The sequence below is a fragment of the Chionomys nivalis genome, chromosome 5 (genome assembly GCF_950005125.1).
Source record: "Chionomys nivalis chromosome 5, mChiNiv1.1, whole genome shotgun sequence".
Lineage (NCBI taxonomy): Eukaryota > Metazoa > Chordata > Mammalia > Rodentia > Cricetidae > Chionomys > Chionomys nivalis.
In genome coordinates, this window is record NC_080090.1 from 2,815,886 (window position 1) to 2,838,126 (window position 22,241).

At 46.9% G+C, this 22,241-nt stretch overlaps 1 protein-coding gene across 3 annotated transcripts in view; it reads right to left on the reverse strand.

Annotated features, from left to right (window-relative positions):
* Positions 1 to 21,939, reverse strand: part of Mia3 (MIA SH3 domain ER export factor 3) — a 44,281-nt gene extending 22,342 nt beyond the window's left edge. Inside the window, exons 1-6 of one of the 3 annotated variants that reach the window (XM_057769240.1) lie at positions 21,767 to 21,939; positions 18,088 to 18,221; positions 14,551 to 14,637; positions 8,568 to 11,280; positions 5,854 to 6,159; positions 3,238 to 3,383 (exon numbers count right to left, since the gene is read on the reverse strand). In XM_057769240.1, coding sequence (XP_057625223.1) covers positions 3,238 to 3,383; positions 5,854 to 6,159; positions 8,568 to 11,280; positions 14,551 to 14,637; positions 18,088 to 18,221; positions 21,767 to 21,899 — 3,519 coding nt within the window. In that variant the 5' untranslated portion in view covers positions 21,900 to 21,939. The remainder of the gene's footprint in view (positions 1 to 3,237; positions 3,384 to 5,853; positions 6,160 to 8,567; positions 11,281 to 14,550; positions 14,638 to 18,087; positions 18,222 to 21,766) is intronic. The other 2 variants (XM_057769242.1, XM_057769239.1) reach the window with 2 other exon arrangements.
* Between the last annotated feature and the right edge of the window lie 302 nt (positions 21,940 to 22,241).

Below are 22,241 nucleotides of genomic sequence, written 5' to 3' on the forward strand. Positions count from 1 at the left end.
ATTGCTAATGCACAGACCTCAAAATAACCTGTCAGGAAATTACTTTAATTAGTGAGACACTGGGGCAGCCATCTTCCAAAGACCCTGATGTGGGAGTGTCATATACCAATCTGTTGCTTTCATTGGTTAATTAATAAAGAAACTGCTTGTCCTGATAGGTTAGAACATAGGTGGGTGGAGTAAACAGAACAGAATGCTGGGAGGAAGAGGAAGTGAGGCAGATGCCATGCCTCTCCTCTCTGAGCCAGATGCGATGAAGCTCCAGCCTAAGATGGAGATACACTAGAATCTTCCTGGTAAGACACCACCTCGTGGTGCTGCACAAATTACTAGATATGGGTTAAATGAATATGTAAGAGTTAGCCAGTAAGAGACTAGAGCTAATGGGCCAAACAGTGTTTAAAAGAATACAGTTTGTGCCGGGTGGTGGTGGCGCACGCCTTTAATCCCAGCACTTGGGAGGCAGAGGCAGGTGGATCTCTGTGAGTTCGAGGCCAGCCTGGTCTACAAGAGCTAGTTCCAGGACAGGAACCAAAAAGCTACAGAGAAACCCTGTCTCAAAAATCCAAAAAAAAAAAAAAAAAAGAATACAATTTGTGTGTTGCTATTTTGGGACATAAGCTAGCCGGTGGCCGGGAGCTGGGAGGCAGGAAGCAGCCCGCAGCTCCTTCTACAAGACCCTTCTAATTGTAGGATTCCAAGTGTCAGCCAACAACCGACCCATGTGTTTCCCCTAATCAAAGCGGAACTCATTACCTCCTGGGTAACTGCTCCTTGTTGGAAACTTCATACTGCCTCGTACATCGGTCCTCGGTTTTCACATATCCTACCTTCATAAGCCTTGCAAAAATCAAGACTACGCTTGGCCCGTGTTAGAGTCCCTCTTACTACATTTATTTGTTTGTGGGTAAGGATGCATGTGCATGCCGTGGCACATGTGTGGAGGCCAGAAGATATCTTATGGGCTCTCTTAGTAAGAGATAACTTACTAGTGCTCTCCTTCCACAATGTGGGATATGAGACTGAACTCAGATAGTCAGACTTGGCAGCAAGTGCCCTTAGCTGCTGAACCATTTTGCTAGCTACCATACTAGAATCCTTAATTCCTAGCAGATGCCTTGTGCATACCGAACCATTAAAATGCTTTTTGGAGCATGCCCTTTAAGTCAGCATCTCGTAGCATTGCATCCCTTCTTGCCTTTCAGGTCTTATCTTCCTCTGTCATCCTACAAGTGGAGGCCATATCCTGTAGCATGTCTGTGTCTCTAACTCAGACCCAGAAGACAGCCCATACATGCCTAGGAATGTGAGGAAGACAGACTTCCTCCCACATCCAACCACTGATTCCTTGCACTGGTCAGAGGATACTCCTGAGCCTGGCTCAGTCATCGGAAGCACTGTAACAGCTCAGGACCATCACACCTGGCAACTGCCGCCAGCATGAGCAACCGTAGGAAAAGCTAAAGACGGATTTGCTCTGCTCCCTCTTTCTCACCCAGGCAGCCTCTCCTCTGAATTTGCTGGGCAGTCAACATCTTTACACTGCCCTCTGACTATAAAGAAGAACTAGCCCTGGGAGGAAGTCCCACAGCGTTCCAGAGACCTCGCCAGATGCTTCCCGCTGTCAGATCTCTGTTATTGCAGCAGGAGTCGTTTTTATTTAACCTTTTCAGATAAGGAAGCCGAGATTCAAAGTTTAGTCATTTGCTACTCGTCATCTTAGAGAAAAACGGAATGGAACAGTGGTTGGTAGAGATAGAAGGGCGAGTTGGGAGGACAGAAAGGAATTAAGTGAGGAGCAGAAAAGCACAGCGGAGCTAGTTCTGAGTGTTTTCAAATGATCAAAAGTAGAGCGGAGAGATGGCTCAGCAGACGGAGGTGTTTGTTACCAACTCCAGTCACCTGGGTTTGGTTCCCAGAGCCCACAAGGTAGAAGAAGGGAGCTGACTCCTGCAAGTTTTCCTCTGCCGTCCACATACGTATTCACAAGCATTAAATAAATACATACATAAATATAAAAACTTTAAAAAAAAACCCAAGTACACATAGAAATGGCCACTGTCCTGAGTATTCCCTGATTTGATCATTATATAACATACACATATATCCAGAACCCATGCCATAAGGATCTGCAGTTCTTATTATGCTTCAATTAAACAAGGCTTAGTAATTTGCACAAACTTTTAAATAGGGATTTGAAACCAGATCTTCCTGACTCAAAACCTGTTTACAGAAGCATCAACAGCAAAACGCTATTACACAAACCTCAAAATTACAGGCCCCACAGGAGACTGCTGTGACCAAGGTGACATCTGCAGTCCTGGCATCACTTTGGCCTCCAGCATCAATTTACCTAGAAAAATGTCCAATGCCCACACACACCACAAGGGGGAGCTCAATCCTCCACACTTGACTGAGCTATTAGAGATGGCTAAATGTCTTTCTTGGATCCTCTCTTCAGAACGATTAGCCTGAATAAACATTTTGCCATCATAGCTCTTTCTAGGACACGGATCTGACAAACCACTTCCCTGTTTCAAATCTTCAAAGGCTCCCCGACACTAGAAGCTCAACAACACTCAGGGACACACTGCCCATCACCCTGCACAGACGCCTCAGCTTCCCTAGTTACCCTATGTCCCCTTCTCTTCATGCTTCCCTTTCTCTGAACGCGTCACCCTGTCCCTGTTGCTCCTGTCACCCTCTCCACCCATTCTATCCAACAACAAACTATACTTCGGATTCCCTTTGACTCTGCTCACAATACCCCAGCTCTCTCCTGACCTCTTCCTTCTCTACCAGCCCTGACAAAAACCTCATTTTCTGTTTCGAGTGAGCGTCTCCAGTTCCCTGAGGGACCAAAAGGTCCCCAAGGAGGCAACCATGCTTCATAGGTGTGTGCCTGCCCAGCCTGCCAGGCAGTAAACGCTCATGTGCTAAACTAAGAGCTCCTAATTAAAGCCATCCACCTGCAACTCTCCTCAGGCATCACCTTCAGAGTTCAGAAAGACATTTTAAATTCTTCCCTCAAGTGACAACAAGGTGGCGGCCTATGGCTATGGCATCAACACTTTGGAAGTGGCAAATGGGGAATCGAGAGTTCAAGGTCAGCCTTGGCTGCATAGTGCATTTGAGGCTAGCCTGGCCAACTGGTACCACTCCTCACCCATTCTGCCTCTCTGCAGAACACCCCTGTACTGGTCAACATTCTACCTGAGGAAACTACGTCAGACTTACCATCTTACTTATGTAAAGGATGAAGGAATACAGAGAACCGAGTGCATTTTCTGGAGGCAGGATGTTCACCGGCTCCTCTGCCCCTGTCTCTAGGAGCTTTTCTGCATCTCCAGCCCCAACAGGAGAGTCTTCCGTTACAAGGAAACCTAAAAGGAGGCAAAAGACACCTTATTTGCTCTTTTGCTTTAGAATAAGAATTGTTTCTCTTCATTTAAATATTCGCTGAGTGTCTTCTAAATATTCATCATTGAGCACAGAATATTCGAGTCCCCTAAGGAAAATTACACAGAGAAAAGCAAAAGCCTTCAAGATCTTAATCGGATTCATCGGATTCTTAATAAAAATAGATTCATCTCCACTGTCTAGGGTACCTCTTCATGTCTCCTGTCCATTTACATAAACTGAAGACAAACCCCCAGATGTTCTCCATATAGACAGAATTGCTGGGTAGGGTGGTGTAGGCTTTTAATCCCTGCACTCAGGAAGCAGAGACAGGAGGATCTCTATGAGTTCAAGGCCAGCCTGGTCTACCAAGTGAGACCTTGTCTTAAAACAAACCAAAAAAGTCCCCACAAAACCAAACCAATCAACCAACAAAAACCAAAACAAACAAACCAAAAAAAACCAGCACCATCAAACAAAACCGTACAGACACAATCACATTCAGTCCAGTCTATGACCTGAGTTTGATCTCTGCAACCCACACGGCAGGAGAGATCTGCCTCCTGAATGCTGTCTTCTCCACATGTGTGCCGTGGCGATACACACGCTAAATAAAAATACAAAGAAAATAAAGGCTTGCGGATAGAATGCACTAAGGCTTAGCATAGCTGGCATGTAGCGGGTGTTTGATATTTCCTCTATGGACAGGTGACAATTATGTGAAATCTGGTAAATGCTGGTAAATTCTGGTAAAGAATTCCCTGCGGGAACTGGCACGGAGGCTTTGTGAAAGAAGGAAAGTCCAGCTATACCTGAGAGGTTGCCTCACAAGGAGGTGAGGGGAAGGCAGGCGGGATTTGAGCTTGAGTCAACAGCCGTTAGTGAAAGGCAGCACTGGACCCTCTGGGGTCCCTCCCAACCTTAAGACTCAGTTCACTATTGACCCAGTACTGACAATGGGTCAGCATCCTGGCACCTGAGGTGCATGCTGTGCCAATGGGAAGACTTGCCTGGAAAGGTAACCGGCACGGCGTGGGAGGATCTAAAGCAAAGATTCTGTTCCAAGTTCTGCAAGCACAACTTTTCCCAGTCCTGAAGGTGTTGAGCAAAAAAGCAGTGAATCTCAATGGTGCCTGATTCTTTTTCAGTAAACAGGAACTTTCTGAATTAAAAGAACTTGGGCTGGGTAGTGGCGGTGCATGCCTATAATCCCAGGGCTTGGGAGGCAAAGGTAGGTAGATTTATGTGAGTTTGAGGCCCGCCTGGTCTACAGAGCAAGTTCCAGGACAGCTTCAAAACTACACATAGAAACCTTGTCTCAAAAAATAAAACAAAACAAAACAGAAAAAAAAAAAAAGAACTTGGAAAATGTTCCACATGACCATGCCATACTCTGGAGCATGCGAGCCCCCTGACGCACCCTTCACTCTTGGCTCAGTGACTTCTCTCTGCTGTGATGCTCCCTACCTTTTGTGCATTAGCTGGAGAGCAGGGGATGGTACCCTACTGACTCGAACCCTTCATTTCTGCAAACTAACGCACAGCTGTGGTTCACATATACACATGCTCACGCACACACAGAACACTGCTGGAGCTGACAGTCAGTTGGTAACACACCAGCCTAACACGCAGGGCCCTGAGTATGGTCCCCAGGACTGTGAAAAACAACTCTCCCCCAAAAGAAACCCAGTAAGAACATCCTCATGGTACCGTATTGGATGGCAGAATAACACAGCGAGAGCTTCCTGTGAACTAAGAGTGAGCTATATAACAATTAGAGAAGCATTGAAACCATTACTGAGAATTTTCAAAACCAACACCTCTTATCTCCCACCAATATTTCCCATGTGCGTAAACCAAGGATTTACAATTATAAATGTCAGTCCGGTCTGGACTCTCATTCCTGCACTGTTTCCTAAAAGCATTCTTTCAAAAGACATCTGGACTCCTTTGCAGCATCTTTAAGAAGCTGTATTTGCCTTATGGAGGAGAAAAATCAAAACAGCAACTGAATTCTGTAGCTATTCAGAGGAGTGGCGATGAAGAGGAAGAACCAGGACCCAGGAGTTCAGACTCTTAGCTGGTGCCTATCTGCTTTTCCTGGGGGTTATTTCAGACAGACTGCTCTCCCCGGGCCAGCATTTCATGTGCTGTTGTCTGACGGAAGGCTCTGCTTTAGAGCATGTGGCCTTTGAACGACAAGAGCTCAGGTTCACATTGAGGTGATTGACAGCGGCTAGGTATAGTCAAACATTGGTCTGCAGTGATGGCCCCTGGCTTCTTTCCTGTTTCGACCTCATGCATCTGAACGCTTGCTTTTCTGTTACTTGTGGAAGATTTTTAAATCTTATACACACCTGGATTGTCCTGTCTTTCCTGCGTTTGAGAATAAAGCCTTAGCAGGCCTTCTTTACAATGCATGTCTACTTTGTAGAGAAAAATTATAAACTTTACCTGGATCTACGTCTTTCTCAGTATTTGATTTCTGCGACACCTCTGAGGCACTCGTGTGCCCAGTCATGGGTTGCTGCAAGAGACCAGGCTGTTCCGGAAGCGGCACACTGGTCACAGGTTGATCCGAGAGACCAGGTTGCTCCAGAAGCGGCACACTGGTCACGGGTTGATCCGAGAGACCAGGCTGCTCCAGAAGTGGTACACTGGTCACAGGTTGATCCGAGAGACCAGGCTCCTCTGGAAGCGGCACACTAAGATCTCCTGTGTTTTCTTGTGGTAAGTTGTCCTGCTGGGGTGGCTGCACCTCTGGAGAACACATGGGGAGGGCTTGATCAGAGAGCCACCAGCACTCCCTCTTCACACAGCCCAACGTTCTGGATCACGTATACACGAGTGAAAAGGGAAGCAGGAGTTTTAACTTCTTCCCTCTAGATTAACAATGATTGACATGCAGGTTTACAGAGAAGCCTTCACTCCACGGTGTTTCAGAAATGCGTTCATGGAAGAGACTCCACTGCTTTGCCTTGGCAAGCCAGCGTGTGCCCACATAGACACGGAGATGATAATTGCCGTCCAGCACAGAACACGGGAACCACATACAGAATATAACCTCCTCCATATACAGGTGGCTGGGTTCACAGAGCTCATATAGATAAGGGCATTTTGCACGTGGGTAGCTTGCCAAAGTGTCTTTCAAATCCTATCAAACTACTGCCAAGCAACAAAGAGTGGGCCCGTTTCCTTCCCTGTGAGCCTGAGTGCCTCTTTGTAGCCTAGTATTTTCCATCAGAAACTAAAAAGATGATTTATCTTATTTTACGTGTATGGGTATTTTGTCTGCATGTACCTATGTATATCATGTATAAGCAGGGCCCACAGAGGCCAGAAGAAGGCATAATATCCCCTAGAACTGGAGGTATAATGGTTGTGAGCTGTCATGTGGGTGCTGAAAACAGAACGCAGCTCCTTCACCAGAGCAGCCAGTGACCTTAACTGCAGAGTCATATCTCCAACCTGAATTTTCCATCCTTAAGCAAAAGCTTTGATTTTTAAGAAATGCTCACTTCTCCCAGGTCTCAGGAAAATTAGCACCTCTGTGAAAACAGACGTTCCTGTAACTCTATGCCCACTACATTTGCCTGCAATGCAGCTACTTCTGTTTGCAAAGCATGGCTACCCAGAACACAATGTGTAGCCAGGGGTCAGGAGCTGATGGCAGGGTATCCTGGGGTCAGTTCAACAAATACATGCTTCTATTTATCCACTGATGTTAGAAAGCCCCTCGACCTCGTTCTGGCCTTGATTAACCTAACACAAGAATCCCAGGGCCCAGTGAAGCATAAGTGGAGTAAGTCACTGTCCCCAAGAAGCAGGAAACAGCAGGACACCACAAAAGATAAAAATTACGCAGAGTGAAGGAACTCACACAAGGCATCCATTTAATGAGCTGTTTTGGCCAATCCCTGAATAAAACACAGTTTTTATTAGGAAACTGTCCAAGATGCATGCATAGCAAGGGCTCTGAAAAGGATCCCAGTCACTCAGGGAATAAAGCCAGCGAGTGGAAAATGAGATTTCATGAAATCAAATAGCTTCTGCTCAGCAAAGGGAGCATCAAGTAAAGGAGTACAACAGAACAGGAAGAAATGTGCTCCCTACATATTCAACCTAGACTAGCCAAAGACCTCAGAAGGCTACATAGTAACCACATGTCCAGCCTCACCAGCCACCAAAGAAATGAAACCACACTGAGCATCTACCTCACCCTAGTCAGAACTGTGTCATTAAAACAAATGCTGGTGAGAGCATGACAAACACGAACCCGCATTTGTTGCTGGCAGGTATGCAAACTAATCCAGCTACTGTGGCAATCCAAAAACTAAAAGCAAGTCTACCACGTGAACCAGCTACACCACTCCTGACTATTCACCCAATGAACTCCAAGATGACGTAACCAGGAGAAACACTGCAGATCAATGCTTGCTATCACCCTAGTCACGACTACTGTGTTATGGAGACAACCTGGGCATCCGTCAACAGAGGACAGAGAAAGAAAATGTGGGACATACACATGGTAGAATCTTTTCTGTCATAAAGAATAAATTATATCATTTTCAGGATAATGGATGCAACCAGAAATCACCATAGTAAGTGGAGTAAGTCTGTTTCCAAAGGACAGACAGACATCACATTTCCTCTCATTTCTGGATCTCAGGGTTTAGACAGGTACGTAAAATCACATAGATATCATGAAAGTTGAAACTTATCTGTCTGGAAGAACAAAGATGCATCAGTGCTAACAAATAACTGTATGAAGACCCTATGTTAAATAAAGCCCCTTTTATAGCCTTCCATGAAAGCTGTACTTCCCTGAGAGTTTTACTTTGTGAATTATTTTCTTGGTTATATATTTAAGAGTTTTATAAAATTTCCTTTTGGAAATGAAAACCAATTTCAGCTCTCCCATGGAAGGGGAAAAAATTATTGGGAATGTGAGCCCATCTGCATTCATGGTCAGTCTGAATGGAAGCTGGAAGGGAAAGCCTTGTAGGTCTAGACCCTCTCCTTTACACACATGGGAAGAGTGACTAGAATTTTACACACAGGAAATGAAGCACTTCAGTATATCCCTACTCCAAAAGTACAACCCCTCCCCACCACCCTGCTCCTGCTTCCCCAGCCTAACTCTACAAGGTCAAAGGCAGGTCCTTTACCTTCTACTGGTCCAGTGCCACCTTCCTGATGAGGTGGAGGTGTGACCAGTGGGGCCGTCTCCACTCCAGAGTGTTGGTACCTGACAAAGTAGATCAGGTCCTGCACGTCATCCAGCACCGCAGCTTCTTCTAACAGGCTGTTCTCTTGTGTCCCAAGATCTCTATTTTTGTGCTCTCGGGTATCGAGCATATTCTCTGCCACGCTTAGAATTCGTGACTCAGAGGCACGGAAGACTTTATCTAGGACTTTTTCCACGTTGTAGGGCAGACTGTCCCGCTGTGCTGACTTCAGCCTTAAGGACATATCCTGCAGCATGCCCTCCAGCACGTGGACATCAAAGTACTTCAGGAAGCGATACAGGGACTTGTGGTCCTTGAAGAAGCTGTTGATGATGGGCAGGTCTTCCCGTATGCTCTTGAGAACCACATCAGGAATTTCAGGGGTAGCTTGTTGGAGCGGGCCATCCTCAAGGTCTTCAGCATCAGGCCCCTGGCTTTCTGAGCCTCCAAGCGCCTCAGGATCCTCAGGCTCCCCCTCTGAGATTTCTTCTCCCCCAGGAATCTCCACAAGCCCCAAGGTGTCGACTAGCTCCTTGGGGTTGTCGTTTTGTAGGTCATTTGGATCCTGACTCTGAACGGCTTCCCAAAAGCCTGGAGCGTGAGCTGCCATCTTCTCAGGAGGGCCGAGGGCTTCAGACGGCCCCTGAGCTCTCCCGTCTGCCAGGTGGCTTTCTTCCTTGCCCACCACCCCACTGCCCGACTCCTCGCCCATACCATCTGCCTCTTCCGACGTAGTTCCATTCTTTTTCCCAACTTCCAAAATCATATTAGGTGCTTGTTTGTTTTCTTCAGTGTCAAGATTAAGGGTTCCTACAATTACTTTTTCAAAAACCTCAGAGTTCATATCTGACCTCCTGTGGGGAACGCTGGGGTGCTTTTCTTTAGACTGCCGTGCACTGACTGCATTTTCATCCTCCAGTAGCTCCTCAGGGGGATCGTCGTCGTCCTCCTCAGCTTCCGACCTTTGGGTTTCAACTCTGGGCACTTCCGGGCTATCGGCCTCCTGCGTCCCTTGCATGACCTGGGGGTGAGGTTGTTCAACAGCTGCAGGGTCTTCTCTGCCCTCTCCAACAGCTTCATCTCTCTCTTGCTGCTGCCAAGGAAGATTTCTTTCCAGAGTAGGAACTTTGTCCCCCAGTTCTCTCGAAAGACCAGTTTCCTCTGGAGAGGGGAATCTAGGTTGATTGTGAAACCCCTCCCGTTGCCCCACTTTTGGCTCACTGACGGAAGCGCCTGAGACTTCCGTTCTGTCCTTGGAAGCGAACGGCTGGTTATCTCCTAAAAGTGGCGCGGCATCCAAGGATTCACGTTTGCTGTGATTTCCCATCTCTGGGCTCCCTACAGCTCTGTGTACCGAGTCACTGTCTATGCCGTCTCTGGTCTCTTCCTCATGTACTATTTCCTTTGAGATATGGATAACTGGTTCTTTTAGGCCATTTTCTTGTTTTTCAAAGACGGCTTTTAATGTAAACTCTTTGCCCTTTCCAGCAGCTGGCAGAGGATCAAGCTTGCTACTCTGAGGTTGGTAAGTAGCCGCAGTTTCTGACTCTGCAACCTCTGATTTGGGCTCCTGGTGTGCCAGACCTCTCCTGGATTCCTGTGGTGCCTTCTCTTCTGCTGTAAGGACAAGTTCTGGCTCTGTTTCTGACTTCTTCTCACCATTTATTTTGGAGTCTTCTACAAAGAGGTCATCTTCTTCATTCTCAGGGTCCACATGGCCAGCTATTGACTGTGGCTTCCTCTGATGGCTACCTGAAACCAACGCATCCTCCTTGTCTTCCACCAGGTTAGAACTCTCTAAACCCACTGCACCTGTTTTTCCTTCGCCTCCTGCGACAATAGAGAAGAAAGTATCCCCCAAGCTTGTCAATAAATTTTTATTGTCATTTTGGATGCCAGGGGGCAGAGTAGGTTCCACTTTCTCCTCTTCTCTCGCGTCCTTATCTGTTGAATATTTCTCCATCACAGGCTTCCCGGGGACTCTCTCATCATCTTCATCTGCAAAGGATAGTAATGGTAGCTCATCATAGTTGTCTGCGTTCTCCTCTTCTTCATTCTCCATTGGGTAATATTCAGCATCCAGTTCTTCATGGAAATCATCTTCTAAGGAAGTAACCAGTCTGGTGGCCTCGTCATCAGACACCAGCGCGTCGGCAGTTGAGCCAAACTTGGTTTTCAAGTCAAGAGTCATTTCTGTTTTCAGAACTTTGTAAGCATCTACCTTCTCCTGCTCCGTGGGGGCAGGGGAACTATTGCTGGTTCTGTTTTCACTTCCTGACACTTTCAATTTATCGTGTAGCATTTCCTCAAAATTGTCCAGGGAAGACCACACTCCCTGAGCATGATCCGCTGCACTAGAGGCATGTGGGTGGCTCTCCTGAGCTGGGGACTGTTCCTGCAGTTCCCCAGTGCTCTCTGGGAATGCACCTTCTCGTTCCCCTGAGTCAGCTTTGGCTAGCTCAGGCTCAGGTGGGGGGTCAAGTTCAGCGCCCTGAGCCCCTTCAGGAGATTTCACTCCCTGCTGAGAAACTTCTTCAGCTTTCTTAGACTCTTCCGGTACAGAGTCATCCAGTTCCAAAAACCCTAGAAGTTCCTCTACATTATAATTATCAAAATCGTCTCTTCCACCTTCGAAGCAGACAAAATCTGTCTCCTGTATGGAAAAAACCAAAAGCATTAGTGTCTCAACAATCAAGTGTCCCAAGGAAAGGACACTTACACGCGGGACGGAGATAACTCCGAGTTTGTGCCTGGTTTCAGGATGTCTTTGGGCCAGGGTTGGGCTAGTGCGGGGACATCAGGGTGGGAGCCACTTTCCTTCTCCCTTCCTGGGGAGAAGAATGACTCATGTGGCTGGTGAGCTCACTTGGCCCCATTCCTGGTTTCTGTTTGGAAAATAATCTGTTCCCCCATGCTGTCAGTTTTAGGGGGACAGTTGGAGGCTCCCAGTTGGCAGCTCTGGTGAGGTAAATCTGTCTTATTCTACACTGCAATTATTTCTGCATTTGTCAAAAGCCATGTCATATTCTCTGAAAAGCACAGTGAGTAAACAAATGGAGACATGTTATCCTCCCTCTGCGCGATTCTGTGTTTCTCAGTTTGTTCTCAGCACTTGCTGACGGGTGGCATTGTCAGCTTGGTAGTGTTTGTAACTGCTTAGGAGACAAGCCTCTGGGCGTGGCTATCGAGTTTCCAGACCAGGCTAATTGTTGAGGGAAAGAACACCTTGCATGTGGGCAGCACCTTTTCCTGGGCTGAGGTCCTGGATAGTATACGGAAAAAGGAAGCGATCTGAACATCAGACTTCATCTCTCCAAGCTTCTGGAGCATAACACCAGATGAGCAGCTGCCTTGCTGGGTGGTAGTGGCGCACACCTGTAATCCCAGCACTTGGAAGGCAGAGGCAGGCGGATCTCTGTGAGTTCGAGGTCTGCCTGGTCTACAAGAGCTAGTTCCAGGACAGGTACCAAAACTACAGAGAAACCCTGTCTCAAAAAAATCAAAAAACAAAATAACAACAACAAACAAAAACAAAACAAAAATTAAGATGAGCGGCTGCCTCACGGTCCTGCAGACAAGACTCCCCTGCCGTGATGAGCTCTACCCTCAAACTGTGAGCCAAAAGAAGTGCTTCTTTCTTGAAGACGCATTTGCCAAGTATTTCCCCAGGGCAATGAGAAAAGTAACTAACACAAAAACAGAGGAGGGAAGTGGGGAGACGTGGCCGGAGTCTTCCCATTTCTAAAGTCTGTACCTGATGACCTGGATGCTCAACTCCTAACGATCTGTCTGGGGAGCTGCAGGACCACACGTCTCTACCCTAAATCCTCTATGCCAATCCTCTATGCCATACATCTCTGCCCAGCCAGCTAGAAACAGGCAGAATTAACTGGCTGTCATGCTCTAAGTCTGCATGGATTTTTGAAACATATTTTCCTGGACTTAGAAATACCAACTTAAAATGTATCTTATGGCAGACAGGTGCACAGAGAGTGAGAATTTAGAGCAGCACTTCTCAACCTGTGGGTCATGACCCATTTGAGGGTCAACCAACCCTTTCACAGGGTCACCTAAGACCGCCGAAACACAGACATTTATATTATGGTTCGTATCAGTAGCAAAATTACTGTTAGGAAGTAGCAATGAAAAGAATTTTATAGTTGGGGGTCACCACAGCGTGAGGAGCTGTATTAAAGGGTAGCAGCTTTAGGAAGGCTGAGAACCACTGCCCTAAAGGGATGAAGACCTCTGTCAGAGGGGATCTCCACTTTTGTTATTAGTGGAGCAACAACTTGAAAACAAGGCTCAGTGCAGATACCTTTCTGTAAGTTACAGTTCTCAACGGTGATAAATATCTGCTTTTAAGACTATTCATAGGGGCTGGAGAGATGGCTCAGAGGTTTAAGAACACTGACTGTTCTTTCAGAGGTCCTGAGTTCAGTTCCCAGCAACCACATTGTGGCTCCCAACCATCTATAATGAGATCTGGTGCCTTCTTCTGGCCTGTAAACATACATGCAGACAGACGCTGTGTACATAATAAATAAATCTTCAAAAAACTTTTTAAAAAAAGACTATTCATAAATCTGCATTCTTCCCTTTTCCCACAAGCAAGCAATCCGGTACCAAAGGAATGGCACGCAGTACTCTGGAGAGGCCTGGCCGCTGCAGAAGCGGCTAATGACTTCCTTTTCTCATCACACGCGCTTCTGCGCCATCTTCTTAATGTCAAGAGCAGGGTGATGAGAAATAGAACCCAGAGCAGCCAAGGTCTCGGGCCCTACGAGCATCTCCCATCCTGCACAGCCTTTGTCAAAAGAGAAGTCCGCCAGGGATCATGCTATAACGCTCCCTGAGATTGAGGACCATGAGGACCAGGGCTGGCTCTGCAGCACTGACTACAGCCTCACCCCACTCAGGAATGACCCTCGATCAGCAGCTTCGTGCTCTGCGGCCACTTGAAAGAGACGCCCAAAGTGACTCGGGCGTCTACTATTCCCAAAGAAATGGGAGTGATGGGGATGAGTGGGAATAACTGGGAATGAGGGTTCTAGAACAAAAGAATCATTCTAGACCCAAGCCCACTGTAAGCTGTGTGCCGTGAATGAACGCTCTGTAGAGTGAGAGCTCGAACCTTACAGATTTGAGACTGGACCTCACAATAAAGCCCTCAGCATCGCTTTTCCCAGTCTGTGACTTAGGTATTTAATCACTGGAGTCAGGAAAAAAGCCTTTGTACGAATAGGTCTGCACACAATTTAGAGTCTGAGTAATTAAACCTGATTTTTATGTATTTAAAATGTTTAGTATGCAGTGAGTAATTTTCAAATCAGGACACCTCTTTTTGCGTGTAAAATAAAATTATTTACCTCTTTGATAACTAAGTACAAAAATACTTTTCTTCTTTTTTTGGTGTTTTTGAGACGAGGCCTTGAATAGTTCAGACTGGCCTTGAACTCTTGATCGATCTCTCTCCACCTCCCAAATAATAGGATTATAAGTGAGTAAGTGAGTATCATTATACTTGGCTAATGTATTAAGTTCTTAAGTTCCACATGCAAAAAAAAGAAAAAAAAAACAGAAAAAGCCCTGCTTATCAGTCTATAGTCTCTCATAAGAACATCAACCTTAATATATTGAACAATTATCAGAATGCATAACTCCTCCAAATGCTCTTTAAATGTTCTTCTATCTCAGTTAGTCTGATTCCAAATTAAAATCTGATACACAAACATCGGGTTGTTTTTCTCCATCCAATACATATTCGCTGATTTTCAAGAGAGTTCACTGCACCTTTTAAGAGCTGTAAGGGAAAATGCAATGTCTTGCCTAAAACTGTCTTCAGCTGGCACTACCAATACCACCAAAATTTTAATCGATTACAAAGAACATAGAAACCAATTTGTAACTGAGAACAACTTACATCTGCTGGAACATGTAGCTCCTTTTCTGTGTATTTGTGAAGAACTTTGATCAAATCCTTTGGGAAATATCCAAAGATTTGTCCAACCTGTGTGAAAAAAAAATGGACAAAAGGGGCAAATACCAATTAAGTTCTGTATAAGAAATCAAAGGAGAGAGTTCTAGGAGTGACAGGAGATACACAGACAAGAAAGAGCTAAAATTACCCTGCAATGATTGTGCCAATTAAAATTAATATTATTAAACCAACAGTTCTCCAAGCCATGTTTTTTTATATATTGGCACATAGCATGCATAGCATATAGTTAGAAGTAGTTAGAGATCTATATAAGAGAAGCTTCCTGAAAACTGTATGGCCAAGACTTGGTAAACCAAAGCTAACACGGTTCCAAGTGATCTCTGGCAAGAATTTACACGAGCACTTGACAGCATTGCTCATGAACCGCTTCTTACAAGTCTCCCCTAAGTCAATCCACAGCAGCCATGGGAATAAGCAGAAGAAAACGAGACTTCTGAAACGTATACCGCCACAACAAAACAATATCTCTTGATACCAAATACTATGGTAGCTTTCTCCAAGAACAGTATTTAGAAATATCTGGGGGAGGGGGATTAAATAAAATTATGACGTGATGCATCCTTACCTACCTCTCAGGCTTCAGTTCCATGTGAAATGAATCTACAGAAAATGACCCCAGTCTTTCCCAGCACGCAGAATTAAGATGTATGAAGCGTGCAGACAGTGAATAAAAGCTCCGCCTGAGAAGTCCTTCTCTAGCCACAGCCTGAAAGGAAGCAAAGTCCTGTTCCCAGCCAATAAAGCAGACTGATAGACGGACCGATAGGCCAGTCAGGGGCACGAGAAGAAGAAAAGCCACCTTATCACTGGTTCTAAAATATCGCCATTCACCAATGTTCTTGGTTTATCTGGAGACCATCTGGAGGCCATGTTAGTAATAGAATAAAGACCCAAAGATTAGATAAGACCTGGAGCATTAAAAGCTACAAGTCTGGCAGATAAACCCTGAAACTCTAGGAAACAAAAAGAGACTGTCGGATGGGAATTAAGATATGAAGACAAGTCATTCTGAAGACGAGGGAGACTAGCTAATTCCACAAATGCTGAGGTTCATGAAATGAGAAGGGAGAGAGCAGAAATACATGTCACCCATCTGCAGGACTCAAATGCTATAGAGGCTGGGCTAGAAAAGAGAAGGAATCAGAGATGTGTGAAAAGGAAGGGGAAGTCCCTTCTTGATCTGTCAACCGAGGCCACGCTTACAGAGAGCTCCACCATCAGATGCGGGTGCTTCCCTCTCCTACCGTCTCGTGGAATCCAGGCTCTTGCACAAGTAATTCTTATGTCTAATTTTGCTTCTGCATACTGTCCCTGCCAAAGTACTGCTGATTTGATTTGGGGATGGGGAACAGACTCTGCCTCACGAGGGTCAGTTCTGCCTGAGCTACTGCGAGGGCAAATGTAAGTAAGCACTATAGTACCCTGTAAGGAGAAACTCGAAAAGAAGGCAGAGAAGACACGTGGCTAGTGAGCTGAGACACCAGCTGGCTGACGAGCAAAGCAGTAAAAAGACGTCACAGGAGCAGGGCAAACAGAGTCCCACCCCAACACATATCTATTGGCCGAAATCACCAGGCTGGGTGCTAAAGCAGGGTTTCTGAAGGAGGTAAGGTGAGGACTTGGGCTGTAGACGCCTTGCCTATCATGTAGAAAGTCTTGGTTTGCTCTGAAGCATTACACAACACAACAGCACTGGGGAGGCAGAGGCAGGAGGATCAGAAGCTTAAGCCTAGCCTGGATACCTGAGAGTAAGGGAAAATAAAAGCAGAGAGAGAGCCGTGATGCAGAAGGAAGCATCTGTCTAGAGGTGCAAATGCTAACAGGCCGATCTATCCAAAAGCCCAAAGGCGGGGAAGGTAGAAGGATCTCGTAACTACCGTGTAAACAAATGGAGCACAGGTATATGGAGAGCAGCTCCAGAGTCAAGCCTATCCAGACACCCACTGGGGAGACACGAGAAAACAGCACAGACTCTCCCTCATGTCCGTGATACCGCTGGGAGGCTGTCTAAATAAAAAGGCTATGCCCCACCGCTCCATACTTTAAAAAATCCCCCATAGGAAGCTGAAAAAAAAAATTTCTCCCTAGGGGGCTACTAGAACCTTATTCTGTGTTGGTTATTTGGTGTTTGATCGAGAGTCAACACTTTCCATGGTTGGAAGTGGGGCTGTTTCTAAGGCGGAACAATCCCATGGGACATCACAGGCCCTCAGTCAACAGCCTTCCATGGATCAGCCCTCTTCAAAGGGAAAGGCAGCTCCCATGCTTCTCAGTCAGGTCACTGCTGAGAGTCTCCTTAAAACATACGAGAGCATGACAGATTCGGTCATTGTCTGCCGTGTCTGATACCAAGAGGCCCAAAGAGTGTCGGGAACAGAATCCCAGGGGAAACTTCTAGGCACAAAGCAAAGCTAGGAAAAGATACCTCAGAAGTTACAACCAAACAAGAAGATCCACAGTGAATACAATATTTCTCCTTTTGTGTGTGCCTGCCTACATGTGCATATGTCTATGTTCATGTATGTGCATGTTTATATGTGTACAATGTGTGTGGGGGGGATGCATATGCGTGCAGGCCAGAGGACAAACTCACTGTATTCCTCAAGTGCTGTCTACCTTATGGTTTTTGGTTTGCTTTGCTTTGGTTTTTGTTTGTGTCTTGAGATAGGGTTTCACTACGTAGGCCAGGCTGGCCTGGAACAGGCTATGTAGTTCAAGCTGGTCTTAAAATTACAGTGGTCTGCCTGCCTCTCCCTCCCTCACATCTCACCTTGCGTTTTTCACTCTCCAAGTAGGTGAAGCTGGGCGGCCTAGGCGTCCTGCTGGTCCACCTATCCAGCACCTCCCAGACTCGGCATTAAAAGCTCACCCACACAAAGCTTGGCTTTTTAAAGTAGGTTCTGGGGATCAGACTCAGGTCTTGGTTGAGCTATCTCCCTAACCCTATTTCAGCTTTTTGAAAGATTTTTTTTTTGTTAACAGGGAAAAGACATACAAACTTTAACCCTGAACACCTTAAGTGCTATCTTGCATACTGCTTATAAGATTAAGTCTAATGATAACAAATACTTCTTTCTTGATGCAATGAACTTTTAAGATTCTCAGGTCTTGGCCATTTTGACTTGAATTCTATGTACAGCTTCGTGTATAACTGTGGGGCAACAGCCAGAACCAGTTCAGTTCTGTTTCAGCAACCTCTGTTCGCTGCTATTGTGTTTCAGGCCTGAGGCTTGCTAGGACCATAGGGTTGTCTTGCCCCTACTGTGTGCCAGGCCTGAGGCTTGCTAGGATCATAGGGTTGTCTCGCCCCTACTGCGTGCCAGGCCTGAGGCTTGCTAGGACCGGTTGGGCTGCCTTCCGTTTACAGTCTAGGAAAGACACTATCAACAGCATTTAAATCTGCAGTACTACAAACCTCAACAAAAGTAAGGAAATAAAGGTTTTCATGGTTCTACTTACACTCCCAGCCCAAACTTCTGGGGATCCCCCTGCAAGTTTGTAGTAGACATGCACATAGTCGCCTTTCTTAAAGCTCACAAAACGACAGTCAGGGCCTGTGAAGTCTGCAAGGGCTTCAGCGCGGTACATTAGCACTGTGTTCAGGAAAAAAACAACAAAACAAGACAACATTAGGATTTGACTTCTCACAGTTTCACACACACAATTAAAAAAAAAAAACAGGATTTCTTGTATCCCAAGCTAGCCTTACACTTTTTGCGGGGAGCCAAGGATGGCCCGGAACTCCTGATCCTCCTGCCTTTACCTCTCAAGCACCAGGGTTGCTGCTGGCACCTGCCAGATCTCAAAGCCGGGGTTTGTGTGTGTGAGGCAAGGCTTACCAGCTTAAAAAGCTCTTAGAGATTTTTGGGGAAATACATGAATCCCATTGCAGACAACAATCAAGCCCTCCCAGTACTCTGCTGGAATGGATTTCAATTCACATTTTCCAAGAGTCTGAAATCCCTGGAGCCTCACGGCTGTAAGTCCCATCATCCACTATAATCAAATGAGGGAATGTTTCTATTTTTCTCTCTGGCTGTCTGAGAAACCAAAGGCAACGCGTCGGCCACCACAGATGGCTGCTCTCAGGTCAACTCTTTGTTTCCCTCTCTAATCTTTAGTGCCCCCCAGCCCCTTCTGCCATTCCATCATCATAAAAGGCCTCATTTTGTGGATATGTAAATGCAGGTGCAGGTGCTGACTGGTTTAAACATAGCTAACTGTGGGGATAGCAGGGAGCCAGAAAGAACGCCTAGGAACCCCCGAGGGGTCAATTAACTCGAACCAACCACTAACAGGCACTACCTGTAAAAGGCTGCACCGGCCCCTGTGCAGCAGTAAACACCGTCCATTTCATTTGTGGCTAAGTTGTCTCTGCACAGTGTCTGGATGAATTAACAGGAAGGCATATTATCACACACTATTAGGAATCCAATCAATCACAAGGCAGTGTTTTCTGAGCAAATAACGTTGGTGTGTCAACATTAAGAAGGTTCCTAGCCAGGCCTGGTGGTGTCGACCTGCAATTCCAGTATTCCAGGAGGCTGAGGTAGGAGGATCATAAACTCAAGGTCTGACTGAAGAAGAGAGGGAGTTCAATGCCCAACCTAGGTAACTTAGTATAAAGAGGACCCGAAGATGTAGCTCAATAGTAGAAGGTTTACGTGGTATAGACTATTAGACAGGCCCTAGGTTCGGTTCCCTAGTTACACACTCTCTCACACACACACACACACACACACACACACACACACTAGCAAATCTAAAAAAGCTTTCAAAACAATTTTTCCTAAAAACAAAATCCAAGATGGATATCTCATTTGTCAGGGTCCAGACAAAACTATGAGACTAGGTAAGAAGTTTTTCTCTTACTTAAAATGCAGAACTATGGTCAGGCATGGTGGTAGATGCCTTTAATCCCAGCCCTGAAGAGGAAGAGTCAGGCAGATCTCTGCGAGTTCCAGGCCAGCCAGGGCTACACAGTGAGACCCTGTCTCAAATAAACAAACATAAATACAGAGCTTCAATCACACCAATAGAAGCAGTATGATTTTTAAGATTCATTTATTTGTATGTGCACTGGTATTTTGCCTGCATGTATGTCTGTGTGAGGCTGTTAGGTCCCCTAGAACTGGAGTTACAGACAGTTGTGAGCTGCCGTGTGGGTGCTGGGAATTGAAGCAGGGTCTTCTGGAAGAACGGCCAGTGTTCTCAACCCCTTAGGCATCTCTCCAGCCCAGAAGCAGTATCTTGCCAAATGAAATTAACTGTGCATTAAAAGGCAGAGACATGGAAGTGATGGAAATTGCACTTTGTCTAAAAGCCAATTAGCAATAGTACACAAACATGCTTAAAAAATACATATTGAAGAGACAAGCATACAGATCTGGAGGGTGTAACTTGGTTTGTGAAGCTAAAATAAGACCATTTTCACATATATCAGCATCCTGTTTCAGATGGGACTGAGCAAGACGCCAGACTGAAGGAACCTAAGGCTGGGATTCTACTCAAACTGGAAAAGGCACTGTTTCCGGTTCCCTCCTTGACTCTTGGGGATGTATAGTATTATATCAAGGACAGCCTCTGTCTTTATGTGTTGTCATTGTGTATGAATGCCATGCACAGGGCATCACACCTTTCGTGACACCTGACACTGTCCCACCATGAAGCACTTCCTACCAGGCAGCACAGGCCTGGGCCTGCTTCTTCTATCATTACTGATTGCATTTGGTTACATTTGTTTGGACACGGGCCACTTCTCAAGTTATATTACAGCCCGGACCTCTCCAGCCACGAGTCTCAGTTCTCTCTGAAGCAGCACCAGTGATACTGTCCTCTCAGGTTTTGAGGGACTCAGGTGAACAGAAAACACCGGGCAATATTCAATAGCAAAATGGCAATAGCTGGTTTGTTAATAGAAAAATGAAAGGGAAAATTCAAAATGGTGGCTCCACCTTTATTTTATTTACAGTGTTTATTTACGTTGGCCCGGGGATACCTCTAGCACCTAGAATCTAGGTGATATAAATTACAAGTACCCTCTTTCTCTTTCTTTAATGATATTGATGTAAACCATTCAAATGATGAAATTTGGTTTTTTTTTTCATAAAACCAATTGAAGCATAAATGGCTAACATGTAGTCTTCTTAGTCTTTTAGGAGGAATCATATTCTATATGTACTGCTTGTGATTGATGAAGGACACAGTTGTTGGGGACCAACCTGGAAACCTTATGAATTATTCTGAACAGGACTGGGTCCCAGCAACAAAGGGGACTAAGGAAAAAGCTGGACTGACTCCTGGGACTCCTGGATATTTATTTTTCACCATTACAGCAATAGCTCTCTTCTAATCTAACCCTCCCTGTGGCCCACCTCTAACCCAGGACTAGGGCGCGCGACTGCGCATAGAGGAGAAGGCTGCGGCTCTCAGGTGGTGACAGGTGCAGCTTCCGGGCCTCTTTAAGAGCAAAAGATTTTGACCTTCCCACAGCCCTACTTAGCACTGGCAAGAAGCAAAAGAGAGACAGGACTGAGGCAGAGAACCAGGGAGACCTCGGAATACACTGCGTTCCTGGCCTTCGGTTCATCCCAAACCTAAACTCCAGTTCCTCCGGTTCCAAAGTGATGCGAGCTGGTTCCAAAACAGCCAAGAGGTCGAAAAGACAACACCGGGTGCCTTCTGGAGGAACCCCGCTATCAATCAGCCACTGGGATTGCGCCCCAGGTCCCTTAGCGCGTGAGTCTCGGTCTTACGTGGAACCAGGTCCCCGCGGCGGGCGTAGGGACGCTCATGCCTGCAGCATGGGGCGCCCAGGATGCGGGGGCTCGCCACCCCATCACTCGGGGTGCCCAGCTGGAGATCGGGGACCGGGAAGCAGTGAGCTGACCCCGGGAAACCCGGCTGGGTATGAGGCGCCCCCCAGCCAGGTCAGAGCAGCAGAGAGCAAAACCCGGCAACAAGTGGCAGGCGCAGCCCCCACGCCAGGGCCACCAAGGCGATCGGCGAGCAGAGCGTCCCGGCATGGATTCCGTGGGCCTGAGACCCCCTAGGCTAGGTGCGAGCTGCGGGACTCCGACCCGATCGGCCGTCGCCGCCACCCGGGAAAGCGCCTCCCGCCCAGCTACCCCACACTCACTGCTGCACTCTTCGTCCGCGCACACTTTGAGGTCCGAGAAGCGCCGGCCGGGGCTGGGGTCCGGCTGGCCCGGGACCCACCAGAGCGGTCCGAGGAGGAGCAGCCAGAGGAGCAGCCCCGGCGCCGCAGCCATGTTGTGGGCACCGCGGGCGCGGGTGACGCGGAGGCCGCCGGCGGGCGGTGCCGGGGGCGGGGCAGGAGCAGGCGGTGCCGGGGGAGGCGCCCGGGCGGCGGGCGGCGGCGAGCGACACGTCAGCAGGGGCTCAGAGCAGGCTGCGCAGTGCCTTGGAGGAGGACGTGGCGTCCCTCCCGAACAGCTGCTGCCTTGGCAACCGCCACAGGCACCTTCCGCCTCACCCAATCGCCGACTTTGGTTCACAAACGACCCTTCGCGTCACCCGGTTCGTCACTCTGCCTCTCTGCAGCATCCCAACAGGTTCTTCTGCCTCCCTCCTTCAGCTTCGGATTTAGGGTC